General features: G+C 45.5%; 1 protein-coding gene across 3 annotated transcripts in view; it reads right to left on the bottom strand.

Annotated features, from left to right (window-relative positions):
• Nucleotides 1–3,022: 3,022 nt before the first annotated feature.
• Nucleotides 3,023–19,364, bottom strand: part of PBLD (phenazine biosynthesis like protein domain containing) — a 58,127-nt gene continuing 41,785 nt past the window's right edge. For all 3 annotated transcript variants that reach the window (XM_079793322.1, XM_079793320.1, XM_079793321.1), the window contains 8 exons: nt 14,386–14,485; nt 13,759–13,857; nt 11,024–11,133; nt 10,913–10,942; nt 7,262–7,350; nt 6,797–6,975; nt 4,576–4,638; nt 3,023–3,509 (listed from right to left, as the gene is read on the bottom strand). In XM_079793322.1, the coding sequence (XP_079649448.1) occupies nt 3,397–3,509; nt 4,576–4,638; nt 6,797–6,975; nt 7,262–7,350; nt 10,913–10,942; nt 11,024–11,133; nt 13,759–13,857; nt 14,386–14,485 (783 nt within the window). In that variant the 3' untranslated portion in view covers nt 3,023–3,396. The remainder of the gene's footprint in view (nt 3,510–4,575; nt 4,639–6,796; nt 6,976–7,261; nt 7,351–10,912; nt 10,943–11,023; nt 11,134–13,758; nt 13,858–14,385; nt 14,486–19,364) is intronic.

Below are 19,364 nucleotides of genomic sequence, written 5' to 3'. Positions count from 1 at the left end.
AGTTGAGGATTAACAACAACAAAAACAATTGGTATTCTAGCTCTACATATCATTCTTTATGCGCTAGGTCAGTGGTCGGCAAACTCATTAGTCAACAGAGCCAAATATCAACAGTACAACGATTGAAATTTCTTTTGAGAGCCAAATTTTTTAAACTTAAACCTCTTCTAACACCACTTCTTCAAAAATTCACTCTCACATGCCTTAGCAAAACAAGACTTGCCCAGGCCGTGGTATTTTGTGGAAGAGCCACACTCAAGGGGCCAAAGAGCCGCATGTGGCTTGCGAGCCGCGGTTTGCCGACCACTGCATTAGGTTAATGTGAATTTGCATGTAGTGTGGTACATTCACATGATAGGCTTTTGAGCCTGCACCCCTGAGTCCCCAGACTGTGATGAATGTACCCAAGTAATGCCACCAAGGGGAGCCATCAGAGTGGTCTAGAAGTCTTCCCAAGGTATGGCAGCTGTGTTTACTGCTCACAGCATATATGCATGAGCTCCCCACACTCCTCAGGTCCCCTGCTATCAGAGCGGTGGGGTGTAACCAGTTTTGGTCGCTAGGCTGTGAGTAGAATTGACACCTATCCCTTCTGAGCCAAAACCCAGTGCAATTTTCACACACTCTTTCCCACTGCTACAGTGACCATGGAGGCCACATGTCGGCGTGCCAGAATGCACATCGGCCTGGGCCCCTGCAGGGCCATAATGGACAGAACCCCCTCCTGACCTGTGCTAATTAAGCAAATAATATGAGTGCAAATAAAAGTTTATTAGATTAAGCCATTGAGATATTTCCTACATTAGTGTAACCCACTCTAACTCAGTCTACCAAGGGATGCCAACGTTGCTGGGAGGGCGTTTTTCAATCAATGGTAACATTACACTTGAGCGCTGGGATCCATCTCCGACAATCTCTCTTCACTCACCCCTGTGCCCACTCTCAGTAAGATTAGATAGGCAAGAGGCGGGCAGAAGCAGAAGAGGCCAGGAGAAACCTAGCAGGACTAGAGATATTAAAGTGCCCCCGTCCTGCCCTGCTCATATCAGCACAGGATGCTAATTCTAGAGGCTCTGTGCTCCTGCTGACTAAAGATGTCATTTCCTTTCCTCTTTTTATCTGTTCGGTGTGCCTGTGTTTCCCCCACTCCCGCCCCAGCTTCCCTGGGGCCACTTCTGGAGCACTACCGCCACGGTGGCCACCCAGTCAGTCTTCAGCAGGTGGACCGAGGAAACACTAAATATAACAGTTGCCCTGACTATTCTGACTCAGCTGTCCATTGCTAAATGGAAAAATTTTAAATCACCTATAAAACTAAATATAGGGTTTGAAAATACAGAGTGAAAAATCAACTCAGAGGCTTCAAATAGCAACTTTCATGCAAAAACAAGAGTTTAGAGTCATTTCAAGGACTTGTTTCCCAAAAATAGCTAGTAAGAACTTGGCATACAGCCCAGCTGGTGCGGCTCAGTGGTTGAGCACCAGCCTACGAACCAGGAGGTCATGGTTCGATTCCCGGTCAGGACACATGCCCAGATTGCAGGCTTGATCCCCAGTAGAGGATGTGCAGGAGGCAGCCAATCAATGATTCTCTCTCATCACTGATGGTCTTATCTCTCTGTCTCCTTTCCTCTCTGAAATCAATAAAAATATAAATTTTAAAAAGAACTTGGCATACACTTCAGAGCTAAAATTCAGACCCTTTCAACTATGCATTTATATAAAATTATGCAGACAATTCAGTCCTAGGTTGGGCAGACCCTCCAGTGATTCTCTCCCTTGGTGTCAGAACCAACAGATGAGTTGTGAGCTGTGCAGTGTGTGCTGGGTCATTGGTTACTCATTAAGCTAAAGTACTGAAGCTAGTGAATTATTTTCTTCATTGCAAATTAGGGGAAACACAAGGTTACTTCTGTAATAAGTTCACTCTCACATGCCTTAGCAAAACAAATAAAAATAGAAAGCGTGGTGCCCTGACCTGGTGACTCAGTTGGTTGAAGCATCATCCCGTACACCTGGGTCAGGGCATATACCTAGGTTGCTAGTTAGACCCCCGGTTGGAGCACAAACATACAACCGATTGATGTTTCTCTCTCACATCAATATTTTTCTCTCTTTTTCCTTTACTCTCTCTCTAAAATTAACAACAACATATCCTCGGGCACTGGCCAGTGTGGCTTATTTGGGTGAGCATCATCTCATGAACCTAGAAGTCGCCGGTTCAGTTCCTGGTCAGGGCCCATGCCCGGGTTGTAGGCTCAATCCCCAGTGGCGGTGAGGGGGATGGGACTGTGCAGGAGGCATCCTATCGATGTTACCCCCTCTCACATCCATGTTTCTCTCTCTCTCCCTCTCTCTTCCTCTCTTTCAATTTCTTTTTTTTTTAACCATATTTAGAAAATGAAAATAAAAACCTATCCTATGGTTAGGATTAACAAAAAGAAAACATGGTAGCATTAAGGTGGGGAAAAAATAGGACAGGAATTTCTAACTGATCAGCCAGCAGTTTTTGAGATGGTCGAGAACTGCCATCAGTGAGATCATCTGAAAGAAACACTCTTAATGACTTGAAAAAGTCCCCAACCCAAAGTCAATTATAGGCACTCAATATTACAGATTTAACTGAATTTAAAGTTATGTTAAAAACCCATTTTATTAAGGTAAGAGAAGAATCCATTTTAAGTTATCACTCTAAAGCTATATATAAGATAAAGATATTACATTACTTTTAGTGTTTAATTTTACTGCCACACTAATACGTATACATTTTTTAAATTTCTAGGGTTTCTAGTTGTTTACTTATATGTTCTTATTTTTGGTTATTGAACATGTGTGTTCCAATGAAGGAAATACTTTTTTATTACATACATTAACATTATTCCCAATCTTATTTCCCACATATGAACTGTTTTCACTATCTTCATGACTCATCCTGCCCATATAGATTCATATTCTCAGAGAATATGAATCTATATGGGCAGGATGAGTCATTGCTAACATTTTATAATCTGTGATCTTCTTTCTTAGTATTATATCATGAAATATTTTTTCTGTATTTACACATAGCTATTGGATCTTTTTAATGGCTGCAAAATATTCTATCACAATCACCTACATTTAAATGGTTTGATTTTAACCATTTGTTCCTCATTCTGTGATCAGTAGTCACAATCAAAGGTGACTACCTATTACGAGTTACTTACTTATATTTCAATTACACTCACAGGTAGAGCCAAAACTCCATAGTACACGTTAACTCTCCATTAATATGTCTTCGTTTTTCTATTTCTAACATGAGGATTAAGTAGACTACTATGCAAGCTTGCTAAAGGCAGCCCTTTATGTTTTTCTTCATGGAAACAGTCATGGGGGAGAGCAGCATGGGCACAGCCGCCTCTAGGCTGTCAGCGTGCCCTCTACAACAACCGCAGCACCCCCCCTAATGTCAACTCGGCCGTCCGGGCGCAGGGAGATCTCCAGCTCTCCTCCTCGGCGGGAACACTGAAAGGCTGGAGAAAACAAAACAAATCACAAATTAAGGGGACAATTTTCACCCTTTTTAATGAACAGCAAATAGTGAGACAACTCTTATTACAACTTCTAGAATCCTCCTAGGACAGTTTAAAGATAAATTCTTTAAAGATAAAATTCTTTAAGGATAAAATCTGTCCATGGTACTGCCCAGCCCAACCGGTTCTCCTGAGGAGTGAGGGGCCACAAATGCACTTTCATCCACAAAACACACAGCTCCAGGTCTTCCCTTCCTGAGCTACTTCCTCTAGCACCTCCTGTAATGCCCAGGCTCACCCCACCCACAGCTTCCTCCCTGGCTCTGTCTCGGAGTAAGCAAGGACATGTGAAAAGATAGATGCAGGAACTAGATGTCTAGGAAGATAAAGATGTCTAGGAGGTCTCTTTCCAGGCCTGAATTAGACAAAGGGATCTCATTCATTCATTGTGGTTACCAAGCAACCACCTCAGCCTTCCTGGAGCTCAGTGCTTAGGGGAGTAACTAGTCTCACCTATGAGCAGCCACCTGCTCTCCCCAAATCAGGCTCACGGAGGCCTAACCCTGCCACTGAGTAAGACCTCTAGAGTTGGACTTCTAATTTGATTATTAGAGCTATGTGCCCTCCATTGTCTGAGGTCCATTTTCTCTGCCCCTGAGAAAATATATATTAATCACCAGGGGACTTGGTTCAAAAGCAATTTGTATGATTCAACCCTGTGGCTAGGAATAGCAATAAGGAACCTTACTGATTATCCAATCTCCACCTTCACATCATAAATAACTTCTCTGGGCCAAAGTTACACAGCTAGTTAATTTTACTCAACAAACATTTACTGGGCACTTACTGTTCGAGAAGTGTGCCTATGTGTTGGGAGAGACAGGTAGAAGGTGTTTGGGGTAGAGGATATTTAGAGTAGAGGGGTTAGGGTGAAGGAATTTAAAAACCTTTCATTTTCACGTTGGTGATACAAAACATATCTTCAAGTGCATAGTACATATGAGAAGGAATACTAGCTTAAGATTAGGCCTTTTTTTTTTTTTTAATTGAAAAAGAGCTGTCTTACCACGCATATCTTTCTTCCCCAGTTCTTGGGACCAGTAGCTGCTGAGAACAGTGTGTGCAGACCCTTAAAAGAAATGAGAAGTTATGATACAGCACAAGGGAAACAGGGACAACTTGGTGGTAAATTTATAAGCAATTGCAATCAACTAGTTCGTTGTTAGGTTGGCGTGGCCACAGCAGAGTGTGGCATTAGGAATGGAGACAGAAAGGAAGGCGTAGAATGTGTGGATAAGCTCCTCCAAATGATGCCTTTGCAGTGTTTTACGCTTTCTGAAAGCTGGATTAAACTGCAGGTTTTCATTCTTGTCCTGCCTACAGGTCACTGTCAGCCCATGGTGGAAAAATCCAGTCCTTCACTTAAATCTACCTCCTTCAAGAGAAGACTATCCGCTTGCTCCTGGGATGCACATGCAAGGAAAGGTGGGAACTCTGACAAAATCCAAAATTTCCATCAAGCACACATTCCCAGACTTTGGTGGCAAAAGAATGTCCTTCAGTGAGGTGTTTTTTTTTTAGATAATTGTGCCCAAGGTTCAGATCAGAGAATGGATAGTAAAATGAAGGAACAAGCCGTAAAGTAATAGCTGTCGGAAAAGTCTGTGGGGCAGAAAAGGCTGGGATGGAAAGGGCCCCTCCTTCAGGAAAACTTACTAAACGCTATGGGAGGCCCACATGGCGCGACCAACCCTCCCAGTTCGCCTGAGACTGCCCTGGTTTTAGCACCGAAGGCCCTGTATGCTGAAAAATCCCTCCGTTTTAAGCAAGCTGAGATGGTTGGTCATCACTGTCCAAAGACCTTTCCACTGTAGAAAAGCATTGTTTCAGGGAAAAACTTGCCCTCTGTGCCAATTAAAATCTTTGTAAAGCAGCTGTGCATGTGTAAATCCACTCAGAACTTCTATTCCATGGGGAAAGGACTGCGTTGGCCTGTTTGGATGTCATTTGGGCATTTTCCTGACATCCAAAAAGTGCTTGCTTACTGAGCTTTGGACTTCACATGTTTTGTTCCTCAGAGAGTAAGTCATCCCAGCCCCTGCCATCTGACCAGAACAGTCTGCCCAGCCTCCTTCTGCCCTGGCCACCATCCCACGGGCCAGCCCCCTCACTGCCCCCTTTTGCTGCTCAGCCCTCTCTTCGCACTGTGATAAGTACTTAACTGGCATTGGATTTGCATAACCCTGTGGGACATTATCTGTATTTTATAGAGGAGGGAATGGAATCGTTTAAAAGTTAAGCCCGGCAGGAGTGGCTCAGTTGGTTGGGCATCGTCTTATGCACGGAAAGGTTGCGGGTTCAATTCCCGGTCAGGGCACATGCCCGGGTTGCAGGCTCAATTGCTGTGTGGGGTGTGCAGGAGGCAGCTGATCAATGTTTCACTATCACATTGATGTTTCTCTCTCTCTCCCTTCCACCCTCTCTAAAAATCAATCAAAAATCTTTTTTAAAAAAAATAAGTTAAGCCGAAACCGGTCTGGCTCAGTGGATAGAGCGTCAGCCTGTGGACTGAAAGGTCCCAGGTTCGATTCTGGTCAAGGGCATGTACCTTGGTTGCGGGCACATCCCCAGTGGGGGGGGGGGGGGTGCAGGAGGCGGCTGATGGATGTTTCTCTCTCATTGATGTTTCTAACTCTCTATCTCTCTCCCTTCCTCTCTGTAAAAAATCAATAAAATATATTAAAAAATAATAATAATAAGTTAAGCCATTTGCCCAAGGTCAACAGCTAGAAAGCTAGGATGCAAACCAAGGCTGTCTGACACTAAGGTTTAACCCTGCTATACTGCTTCCTTTTTATGGGGGGGGGGGGGTGTGAGGGGTGAGGATATTTTTCCCATTGATTTTTAGAGAGTGGAAAAGAGGGAAGGGGAGGGGGGGAACACCAATATGAGAGAGACACATCAATTGTGTGCCTCCTGCACCTTCCCCAACCAGAGCCAGGGATCGAACCTGCAGCCCAGGTACGTGCCCTTGACTAGGAATGAAACCCAAGACCTTTAGGTGCGCAGGCTGACACTCTAGCCATTGAGCAACACTGGCCAGGGCTATACTACTTCCTTAATTCTGTGTTTTTACGTGAAGGGATGGGGGTGCAGGGATAGGAAAACAAAGGCAGATCAAAACCCAAGCAATCTGAAAGGTCACATGAAGGACGACGCTTAAACAGCTATTTGTTATCCACCCCCTTCGTTGTTTAACCCTCCCCAGGACCCACGTCAAAAAGTACCTGTTACAGGGTCTTCTGCCACACCAACCCAGGGTGCAAAATATCTGGAGTAAAAGTCGAATGCTTGGGTCTGCCCGCCAGGCTCTCCTTTCAGGGTGAGAATGAGTCCTCTCACCTTCCCTGTGTTCTCTGCTTGCAGCAGATCCTGTGTGCTCACTTTCAGGTTCTCCAGAAATGACCTTGTTCATAAATGGGATGGATGAGGACAAACCCCATTCCACATACACACACCCCACCACCACCACTACATAGACTCCGTAAAGCAGGTCAGGGTGTGGCTGACCCACGCGCATCCGCAGGAGCAGAAGGAGGAGCAAGTGGAATACCTTCCTACCTGAGAACAAAGCTCAATGGCTGCAGAAATCATGGTTCGACTGGCCAGAGCACAGCCAGACCGAGCCAGGGCTATAAATGGGGGTGCTTGGCCCTCTCCAAAGTGCTGACGAAGCCAAAAATCTCGTTCACCTGTCATAAGTGTCACTGAGCCGGACAAGGAGCTTCCGGGTGTCTGGGGAGTAGCGGATGTCCTGGACCCGTGTGTCGCCTATGGCAGTCTGTGAAGACAGACAAAGACTTTTCAGGAATGTGCCCTGGGTCAAGTCCTTGATCCCGTGTGGGAAATGACCTTTCTGAACATCTGCAGAGTGCCAGGCCCACCCGTGGTCCCCAGTCCCCAAGTTTTAGTTAGGTTTCTGGGCTTAAGGTGTTGCCCAAGGAAAAGGTCAGTTTCCTGGGGATTAAAGAGGCCTTTAAAGGAATTGAGCTTATCCTTTTCGAGCCAAAGATAGACATTGTTCACAAGTGTTAATATGTGCCTGAACACACAACTCCTTCAAATGGGTATTTTTCCCCACAGAGCAGAAGAAAGACTTAGAGAGGCCCAGGGTCACACACACATAATTTTGTTCATTTCCAACGAGAGGCCCGATGCACGAAATTCGTGCAAGAGTAGGCCTTCCTTCCCCTGGCTGCCAGCACCAGCTTCCCTCCGGCACCCGGGACCTGGGCTTCCCTCGCAGCCCAGCTTCGTCCGGAAGGTCGTACGGAAGGACATCTGGTCTAATTAGCATATTATGCTTTTATTATCTATACTAGAGGCCCAGTGCATGATTTAATCATGCACCTGGTGCACCAGCGGGCTGGCTGTCCGCCGGTGCACCAGGCCTTCCGAAAGCCTCTGGCGCGGCGGAGGCTTTCGAAAGGCCTTGTGCCGGAGCAGACAGCCGGCCAGCTCCCCCGCTTTGGCTTTTGATCGCAGGGGAGCTGGCCGGCTGTCCGCCGGTGCACCAGGCCTTCCGAAAGCCTCCGGCGCAGCCATGGCACAGACGCTGAGCTCGCGGCGCCAATGGCGCCGCGAGCTCAGTGTCCTGCTGGCCCAATCAGCTACCCCGGCCACCCTGAGTCCCGCCCCCTGCGCCTCCTGCTGGCCCAATCGTGGGCATAGCGGAGTGATGGTAATTTACATATTACCATTTTATTATGTAGGATACTGTATATAAAACTCTTATATGCAAACTAGAGGCCCGGTGCATGAAATTCGTGCACGGAGGGGGGTTGTCCCTCAGCCCAGCCTGTACCCTCGCCAATATGGGACCCCTCAAGGGATGTCCGACTGCCCGTTTAGGCCCGATCCCACCGGGATCGGGCCTAAACGGGCAGTCGGACATCCCTCTCACAATCCAGGACTGCTGGCTCCCAACTGCTTGCCTGCCTGCCTTCCTGATTGCCCCTAACCGCTTCTGCCTGCCAGCCTGATCACCCCCTAACCACTCTGCTGCCAGCCTGTTTGCCCCAACTTCCCTCCTCTGCCGGCCTGGTCACCCCTAACTGCCCTCTCCTGCAGGGTTGATCACCTCCAACTTTCCTCCCTTGCAGGCCTGGTCCTTCTCAACTGCCCTCCCTTGCAGGCCGGGTGCCTCCCAACTGCCCTCTCCTGCTGGCCATCTTGTGGTGGCCATCTTGTGTCCACATGGGGGCAGGATCTTTGACCACATGGGGGCAGCTATATTGTGTGTTGCAGTGATGATCAATCTGCACATTACTCTTTTATTAGATAGGATAGAGGCCTGGTACAGAGGTGGGGGCCAGCTGGTTTGCCCTGAAGGGTGTCCCGGATCGGGTGGGGGTTCCCTTGGGGCGTGGGGCGGCCTGAGTGAGGGGCCTGTGGTGGTTTGCAGGCCGGCCACACCCCCTGGCAACCCAAGCGGAGGCCCTGGTATCTGGAATTTATTTTCCTTCTACAATTGAAACTTTGTAGCCTGGAGCGGAGCCAAGCCTGGGGCTCCCTCCGAGGCTGGCAGCCATTTCTGTTGGGGTTATAATGGAAACTTTGTTGCCTTAAGCGGGTGGGCCCGGCCAGGGTGTGCGGAAAGCTTTGTTTCCCCTGTTGCTGGCGGCAACCCTGGCCTGCTCTCTCAAGCTCCATTCTGCCACCATTTGTTTGAATTTGTTTACCTTCTATAATTGAACCTTTGTAGCTTGAGTGGAGGCTTAGGCCTGGCAAGGGCAGGCGGAAAGCTTGGCTTCCTCTGTTACCTAGGAAACCTTGCTCTCTGTGGCTGTAGCCATCTTGGTTTGGGTTAATTTGCATGCTCGCTCTGATTGGATGGTGGGTGTGGCTTGTGGGTGTGTCGGAGGTATGGTCAATTTGCATATTTGTCTATTATTAGGTAGGATAGACCGAATGGCAGAACAACCGAACAATCGGTCGCTATGACGTGCGCTGACCTCAGGGGTCGCGTGCGGAACATGGCAAGCATCAGCCGCGGTGGGATGGTGGAACAGGTGAGCAGGGGCACCAGACAAAGGCAGGGCACTGGTTGCTGTCATCGGGGAGAGCCTCTGGTGGTTACTGAAAATTCTTTGCTCCTGCACACCGCAGTCCTGCCAAGTGTTCGCACCTGCTACCAGCGCCAGCCCCACTCGCACCCACTGCCAGCAACAGCCCCGCTCGCACCCGCTGCTGGCACTCGGCACCAGTCCCAATCACTTGACGCCATCAGCGGGTGCGAGTGGCGGCTGCCGGCCCAGCTTGCACCTGCTGCTGGCACCGGCCCCAATCGCTCCATGCCATCAGCAGGTGTGAGCGGAGCCGACGCCATCAGCATGTGGGAGCAGCAGCGGCGGGAGCAGGGCTGCTGGCAGACGGGACCGGAGGGCTGAGGCGGGAGGGGTCGGGCGGGGGTGTGGAGGATGGGCCGAGACCCGCCCCTGTGCCCACCGCAGCCTCGTGGCCCACAGTTCCTTTCAAGGTGCATGAATTCATGCACTGGGCCCCTAGTTATAGATAACATTGTTTTGCTTGTTTGTTTGTTGGCTTGGGGGGCTGAGGGAGTATAGGAGGGGACAAAAGCCCCTTTAAGCACTACCAGTGGCTGTGGGCAGAGTAGATGACAAAGTAGTTGTCGGGCAGTCATTAGGTGGCTTCAGGTTTTCTAACTCTCTTTAGGGACTGAGCTGCTCCAGGTCCCAAGGCCAAGACTCTCTCCACCTGGAGTGGTGCCTGGGATGTCTCCCTCTGTGACCACAGCTAACCAATGTCCCTCTCTCTGGAAACAAATCCCAGCAGCCAGATCCCACCGGCTCTCCGGGACCTTCCAGTCTCTCTGAAGGGTCATCCAGCCCTTCTCTGTATGGGTTCTATGTGATTTGAAAGTTTAATTCTCAGCTGGGAATCTTATTGCCAGTTTCTAGGAACACAAAATGACAACCCGTGAGAAGATAAATAACCCTTTGTCATTCATTCCCAGTTTGCAAATGTTGACCCTGAGCCTTAGAGAGATCAGGTTAAGTTTTTCTACCATGAGCAAGGTAGAAAGAACTCTGAATATTTTCCATTTTCCTGCCATCATGCTTTAAATAGTTCTCCCCACCCTACCATGAAGGCTAATGTTGACAATGAAGAGTCAAGGAAAACTGGTCAATCTTCTCACCAAATAGATTCAGTATTACAATTCAGACCTCAAATGCACTGTTCGCTGTTCATCCAAGCTTAGATTGGAACACTGATATCGGTATCAGGCCTGTCTTTGGGGATCAAATGGTACCAAATGTTTGTGTTCAAATACTAACAAGTGTTCAAATAACATGAGCTCAGGCTTGATTCTTGTCACTAACCTTTATCAAGTCCTTTACTTCCTGGAAGTCCTAGATGGGGAAAAAGACAAAACCATTATAAAACAGGCACTCTGTCAGTTGTACACAATTTATCAATTAGAAAGAGCTGACCTGGGGGTGGGCTGGGTAAAGAGGCAAGTCCAGGACGATACCATCCTCCGCTTTTCTGGCCTTTAGTTCCCCACTCAGCGTGACAAAGGTTAGAGTGCTATTCACATTTTCTGGTTAAAAAAAAAAAAAGTCTTATTTTGTCGATCATAAAACTGTTTGAAAAGGAATCATGAAATGGGAAAATAAACTTTGATATATATATATATATATCCAGCAACCGAATGGTGGAATGACCCGAACAACTGGTCGACCAGTCGCTATGATGCACACTGACCACCAGGGGGCACACGCTCAACACAGGAGCTGCCCCCTGGTGGTCAGTGCGCTCCCACAGTGGGAGCACCGCTCGCTGACCGGGATGAGTGGCGCTCCCACAGTGGGCCAACCCTGTAGGCCATGCCCCCCACCAGGGCACGAACCCGTACACCGGGCCTCTATTATGCTTATAAGTCTGTTTCAGACACCATTGTGTTGTCTCAGATTCTCTAGCAGTGCTGCCCACGTTTGGTTTGCTGGGGTCCACAGTGGGGTCCCTCACTGGATTCTAATTTGAGAACCAGGAACATGGTTGATTACACTTGGCATCATACTGCAAGGCCTCAAATCCCCGCTCCTTACTGCTTCCTAGCTATACCCTTGAGCAAATTACTTAACCTGCTTAAACCTCAATTTCCACATCAACAAAGTGAGGTAATAGTTCAATCTATATCAATTTTAGTTTACCAATAAAATAGGGTAATAATTAAGCCTGACTCATAGAAATGCTATGTTTTCTATTAAAGTATTAACCTACAATTAGTATAGACTTATAAGCTCTACTAGTCAGTTTATAGATGACAAATAGAACATACAAGTTATGAACAACAATCTGATATGAACAAACTAGGTTTATTTTAAATAAACCGAGCTAGACATAAAATTTTGATTTAAAGATTAGACTATACATGCTGATATGATAGCCCTCCCTCTGTGTTTCTGATACAACTTGAGCCACATATCTGACTTCAATGTGCATAACATTTTTGGTGAAAACAGAGACTTGGGACATAATTGTTTTTCCCGCCCTAATATTTCTGTAAAACCACTTTGCAGTTCAACTTCTCCCTCCATTTAATCCTTTCTTTACTCCCCTATCAATATTGATCCCAAGACTATTGCCCGCAGTTCCTCCAGCATGCAAATGTGTCCCGGAATCTGCACTGCACCCTGGTGGAACCTGGCCTGTAACCCCTTCCCTTCCTATCCCCGTCTAAAGCAGTTCTCCAAAGAACCTCCTTTTCTAACTCCCCACTTCTTACAGTTATCCTGTCATATCATCCTGCTTACTTCTGTGTGTGGTCTAAACCTGTTCATAGCTGCCTCCTGCTCCGATTTAGGGCATTTCCAAGCATCTCTCTTCTGCCCCGTTCCCACAAAGCCCTCACCTTTACCTGTTGTATATGCAGCTTAGATGGAAATTGGTAGGATTAAGGATTAGGTTAAGGTGACCAGACGTCCCGCTTTTGGCGGGACAGTCCCAATTTTTAACAATTTGTCCCGCGTCCCGCGGCGTTTTAAAAAAGTCCCGATTTTTGGAAAGAATGCACGACAAGCTAGGGAACGGCAGGAGAACGGGAAGGGAATCTACGGTCTTCGGCGGCCATGTGGCTATTTAGCCAGGATATGAGTTTTATATTATTTTTGTTAATTTTATAATGTTAAACTTTAATAATAACAAATAATTGTTGAGAACTGATTATCGAGAACTGTTTATCAAAGTTCGCATTGTTGATCAGTTGTTAGAATTCGACCACCATTGTTTGGACTTAATGAACAATGGCATTTTTTGGGATTGGCAACGACGAAAACATTTTGTAACTGTCTCTCAGACGATACACGTCGTACTGCGTGCTAGTAAGCTAGTTAAACAAGTGTAAGGTGACCAGATGTCCCGCTTTTGGCGGGATAGTCCCGATTTTTAACCATTTGTCCCCCGTCCTGCGGCGTTTTAAAAGAACACCCCCCACCCCACCCCCCCGCCCGGTCAATGGTGTCCCGCTTTACCAATGTTAAAATCTGGTCACCTTAGATTAGGTGCTGCACCCTATCCTCACAAGCAGTAGTTGTAATGTAAGTAGTTGGGTGCATGGATCTTTAAAATTCAGAGCAGCCCTAGCCAGTTTGGCTCAGTGGATAGTGTCGGCCTGTGGACTGAGGGATCACAGGTTTGATTTTGGTTAAGGGCACATGCCCAGGTTGCAGGCTCATTCCCAGTACAGGGTGTGCAGGAAGCAGCCAATCAATGATTCTCTCTCATCATTGATGTTTCTCTCTCTCCCTCTCCCTTCCTCTCTGAAATCAATAAAAATATAAAATACATACATAAATAAATATAGAGTAAAGAAGCTCTTGTTTCAGTGCGGGTGGGGACATTTTGAGGGCAAAGTGTGCCTTTTGGGTCCCCGATATCACGTGTGGCACCTGTTCTGCCTGTAAGCGCCCCTCCACAGAAACCGAAGACTCCAGATTTACAATAGATGGCATTCCAGGGAACAGCGCCGTGGCTTTCCAACATGCCTGGCACAAACTCAGAAAGGCCAAGGTTATTGAAGGTTGCTATTTTTTATTCTGGATAATATTTTACATGAAATAAACTCTGCAATGTCCCATTCCAGTGTTCATCACTAAGAGTATGAGAATTAAAAAAAAAATTGCTATTTGCTAAGTGATCGGTTCATTTTTTAAAATCACATTACTTATTTTGTGAAACAGCACAGCTGCAGAAGCCAGGGTAGCGTGACCACAGAGAGGGACCTCGCTCGCCGGTGTAAACCACCTTAATCCAAAGCAGGAACCTTCAGGGAAAGATAAGCCACAGAGAGACAAGATCAGTCCCATACAAGTGAGTCGAAGACTTCTCGTTTTCTTATTCTTTTCTGAATTTTTCATCAGCGTGAATTAATTGCTGAAACATGTTGTGAAAGGAGTGAACTCTAAGCATACATCCTAGGGCTCCTCGGTGCTAGGTCAGGGGCTGAAACGTTCAAATCAATCAACCCCACACCCCCAGATTAACTGAGAACCAAATCAGAATCTCCCCCTCGCTCTCCTGTCTGCATGCAAATAGCAAATGGGCGTTTCCCTTAAATAGCACCCTCCCACTGGAAAAGCAGCTTCTCCTACCATTCAAGAACGGTTTTTTAGAATGCTTATTTAAGGTGACAGGAGATGATTGGACTTTGGGTGGTGGGCACATGGTGCAATATACAGATCTGTAACATAGAAACCCACACCTCAAGCCTGTAAGTTCATGTTGACCAATGTCACCCCAATCAATTTAATAATATTTTAAAAAACAAAGAAGAGCCAAAAAGCTTACTGACTTTGTGTGAAGCTGTCAGTTGGGTGCAGTTTTCGGATAAAGGCGGTTTCTGAGAGGTTCATTTCCCTTGCAATGTTTTGATGCATGTCTTCATCCAGTTTCTAAATTAGAAACAAAAGGTTATTGAGACTCTAGAAACACAAATCATACTTCCTTGGCTCAGTCCTTGGACAGCGACTGCCATTAGTTAATAACATTGTTTATTCATGTTAAAACTCACATGCTTAACAGGAAATAATTGCCAAGGAATTCAGGCACGTTGATAAAGATTGGCACCTTATGAAGAAGGGCTGTAGGTGTGTGCGAAGCTGGAACAGACTCTGAAAAACCTACTGGCCTGGCCTATCCTTTGGGAGATTATGACACAGTCTATCTGAGAGCGTGTGCTCCCTTCTAACAACCATCTCCACAAATGGGAACTTCACAGGCTCCCTTTCTTGTTGGGTGAAGATGTTTGGCACACACATTAGACAGGTTGGACCACTCTGCCCCCATTTATGCACGGTTCACTCCCTTTCATGGGTCAGGCTTCAGGCCGAGGTCGCTTCCTGCAGGATGCCTTCCCGACTGCTCTGTCCAAAAGCACTGCCTCCTCCCAGTGCTTAGGCCACCTGAAACTCCCTAGTGTGTCCTTTTCTGTCGGTCCCCCCACCTCTGACTGGGAGCTCTGAGAGGGCACGGACCTGGCTTAGAACAGTGCTTTGTATTCATCCCAAGATGAGAGGGGCTCAATAAACATTTGCTGAAAGGATAATTACATTATTCACTCAATATTCATTTTTAAAACCCTCAATATAGATATTTTACCTACTTACAGATTAAGAAATTAAACACAGGGGTTGTATAATATCCTAAGATCATGATATGTCTAATAAATGGTAGAATGATTAAGAATGTGGGCACTGCAAATTGTAACAACCAATGAATCTAGAGGAAAGGTACTATATAATTGTTCATTGTACCATTCTTGAAACTTTTTTGTAGGTTTTTAATTTTTCAAAATAGAATATTAAAAATAGCCCTAGCCAGTTTGGCTCAGTGGATAGAGCGTTGGCCTGTGGACTGAAGGGTCCTGGGTTCAATTCCGGTCAATGGCATGTACCTCAGTTGCAGACTCCTCCCCACACCAGGGCCTGGTCAGGGCGAGTGCAGGAGGCAACCAATCGATGTGTTTCTCTCACATCAATATTTCTCTGTCTTTTCCTCTCTCTTCCTCTCTCTCTAAAAAGCAATGGAAAAATATCGCTGGGTGAAGATTAAAAGAATAAATAAAATAAAATGAAATATAAATAATGTGGGCTTTGGAAACAGACAGAATTGGATTTATATCTGGATCAGCCCTCAGAGCAGTGCAAAAGTGGGCAAGTCATTTGCTCTCATGGGGCCTCAGTTTTCTCACCTTTGAAATGGGAGTAATAGTACTTTAGTGAAGACACATGCATACACATATGTATTTGCAAACACACACATTCCTCTTAAGAAAAAATGGGTCAGAAATATGAGTTTTCCTTTTGAAAATAAAAATAAATTTTTAATCAACATAATGCTTACTAGCTATAGTTTGAATTCCAAAGACAAATGAATTTATGCTTTGACCAAACCCAGAAATAAGAATTATTACTTTATACTAATAAGTTCATAAGTTCATAATTCACTTATCTGAGTTATGCAAGTTAAGCACACTTTGTTTTTCAGTTGTTTCAAATTCTTTTGAAACACTTTCCATACACTCGTATAAGGCATAAAACAGTAGTTATTGTGAAAAATCAGTCATGGTTTCTAAACTATCAGTTGATATAAAAATCCTAGCAAGAGGTTTACTTAAAGGAGCACTATATCCAAAAATCTATAGAAGCTCTATAGTCCTATAGAAAGAAAAATCACTTAAGAAATTGATAACGGCCCTGACCGGTTTGGCTCAGTGGATAGAGCATCGGCCTGCAGACTGAAGGGTCCCAGGTTCGATTCCGGTCAAGGGCATGTACCTGGGTTGCGGGCACATCCCCAGTAGGAGGTGTGCAGGAGGCAGCTGATCGATGTTTCTCTCTCATCGATGTTTCTAACTCTCTATCCCTCTCCCTTCCTCTCTGTAAAAAATCAATAAAATATATATATTTTAAAAAAAAAAGAAATTGATAACGGCCCTAGCTGGTTTGGCTCAGTGGATAGAGAGTCAACCTGTGGACTAAAGGGCCCTTCTTTTGCTTCCGTCACTTTTCCCTGAGCCTACGCAGCCGAGTCGGCTAACTTCTACTAGCTCTGTAATTTTCTAAATAAACTTTCTCTTATAATTTGCGGGGGGGGGGGGGGGGGCAAAGAATTGAATTCAAGCACTTGCCATGGCCTATAGAATGTTCTCTGTGGAAAGTGGCTCACATGCCTGTGCATACAACACCGGAGAGAAACTGGAAGCCATTTAATTCCCTAGTGCAGAACCTGCCATCACAGGGCTCCACAGTGAATGGCAGGGTGACAAAGGAAAGCCGGCGCTGGTCTTCCTGGGTTTGCCTCCTGGGCTGCAGGACCCGTGGTGCCTGCCTGTCCTTCCTCTCTCTGATCTGGTCAAACTCTCCCTATCCTTATCCTTCCTTTTAAAACTATTGCTTCCCTCGACAAGACCCTCTGAAAGCATTAAAGCATCCCACATTGTAGCCAAGCTCACCATCTTTTGGCAGTAAATTTCCTTGCAAAAATGGGCTGTTTTGCACATCAGCTAGAATACATGCTTTACTTTAATCCTCTCTACCATATGACATCAAATGCAATTTGAACTTCTGTAACTAATTTCTGTGCCAGGACACCTGTTATTTGCCTGAGGGACAGAAATAATGTAGAAAATTTGGTAATAGCAGCCCTCAATATGCACCATATGCAGCTGAATTTCTACTGTGGAACCAAAGGTCAAGATGATGGTGAATCATGAGAAGGCTCATACTGGTTCAACTTTGAGAACTTTAGAACTTTAGAAACAAAAGAACTTTAGAAACACTCATTTAAAATATTGAATTTTTGTTCAAATAATTTTTCCATTTTACACTACAACCTTATTTTCAAATGCAGCACATAATAATTACAAACCAACAACTTTTAATTCTCTTGCTTTAATAGCCATTTCCCTTTGGCAATGTCACATGAGACAAATTTCCAACAGCAAAACAACCATGATTTTTTTATTTTTTTTATTTTTTGAGTTCCAGTGTACTGCATTGGGACACTGAGGTTCCATCATCATTAGGCCCACAAAAAAATTAATAATCAGAAAATGAGTAAAGTTTTAAAATACTCCCATCTTGTGGCAGTTCAGAAATATGACAGCCTACATATAACATGCTCTCAGTCTTTATTTGTCCCTCTGCTGCAGATGGATTCCAGCAAAGGAAAAACAGTTGGATGTAGAAAGTTCTAAATCATCCAGGAAGAAATGAGAGATTCCTTCTGAGGCATTGGGACTTCTTATTGTGAAGTTATGTCCACACAATGCAGTACTCAAGCTGTAGGCCATCTTGGTGGTTCTATGGATGCCTCGTCTCTCCAGCTCCAAATTGAACCCAAAGCTCATTCTCACTTCCCATACCCCCTACCCTGCCCCATCAAGGAGAACATAAGACCAATGACGGTTGGTTAACCAGAACTCTTCAGAGATTTTTGCCATAATTTAATTGATTATATTTTTACTTTCACTCAACAGATATTTATGTAGTGCCTCCCGTGTGCTAGGCCGGGTGTGCTGAAACAAGTCAGAATGGATCTAAGATCGTATAGAATGTGCAATCTGATGAGGAAGACAGGTATTGAGTGAATTACAAGAGTGATGGTAGTGAGCACAGCAGTGAAAGGCGCAGGCCCCGCAGACAGGCAGTTGTGGGGTTGGGTCCTAAAGTCAGCCACTGAGGAGTGTGTGACCTCTGGCAAAGTACTTACCCTTCCTTTGCCTCTGCGTCCGCATCTGTAAAATGGGGATGGTAATAATAAGACCTGCTCATAGAGTGGTTGTGAGGATGACGTGAGATAACATATGAAAAGCAGTTAGCTCAGTATTGGGCTGAATGTGTCTGAAGTCACTGTTCCCAAAGCGGAGGGTTATGTTCTGGAAGCCATTGAGGATACTTGGGAAGCAGAAATTCCTACATTCACATCTCCTCCTTTGCATTGCTCTTCCCTCAATCCCTGGGCAAAGGAAAACCCTTCAGTGCCCTATAAGAATCTTCTCTGCACTCCCCAGTCTCTCTTCTGGGCATAAAAATAGATAGGAGGTTGAAACTCCCTAGAAACCCCAGGAGCCTCTGACGGGCGTGGTCACACCCTGTGAGCCTCTCTCTAAGGAAGGGCACAGCGTTTGGAAACGGCCAGTGGTAAGCCTCCTGACATGAGTTAAAGCCCGGGTTTTGTTGTACACCTGTGTTTTTTTTTTCCTTACATGCATAACTCACTAAGCTGTAAAGGGGTTTGGGGTGTTCTCTCAATTTAATAAGGAAAACTGGAACAATAAGTAGTTCAGGAACTAAAACTAAGCATTCCTCCTTAAAAGTGTGAATCCAGCCCAGCTGGTGTTGCTCAGTAGTTGAGTGTTGACCCATGAACCAGGAGGTCACAGTTCAATTCCTGGTCAGGGCACATGCCCAGGTTTCGGACTCAGTCCCAGTGGGGGGCATGCAGGAGGCAGCTGATCGATGATTCTCTCTCATCATTGACGTTTCTTTATCTCCCTTTCCCTTCCTCTCTGAAATCAATTTTAAAAACAACATTTTTTTTTTAAGTGTGAAACCAATCCTCCTTGCTATCACTGGCAATGATTACTGGTGTTGAAAAGAATAATGACTAAACAACCAGTAAACGCCAGCTGAATTGGAATAAATGTATATATTGGGCACACAACAAAGGTTTTCTGTGAATAATTTTAACAGAAAAACTCATATAAACTTCTTTTTTAAAAAGGTACCCTCAAAGCAATGAATCTCAACCTCAGGGCCATTTTTTTTC

This window comes from Cnephaeus nilssonii, assembly GCF_951640355.1.
Source record: "Cnephaeus nilssonii genome assembly, chromosome: 16".
Lineage (NCBI taxonomy): Eukaryota > Metazoa > Chordata > Mammalia > Chiroptera > Vespertilionidae > Cnephaeus > Cnephaeus nilssonii.
Note: the sequence above shows the minus strand (reverse complement) of the source record. Positions and strands in the feature narration are given on the sequence as shown.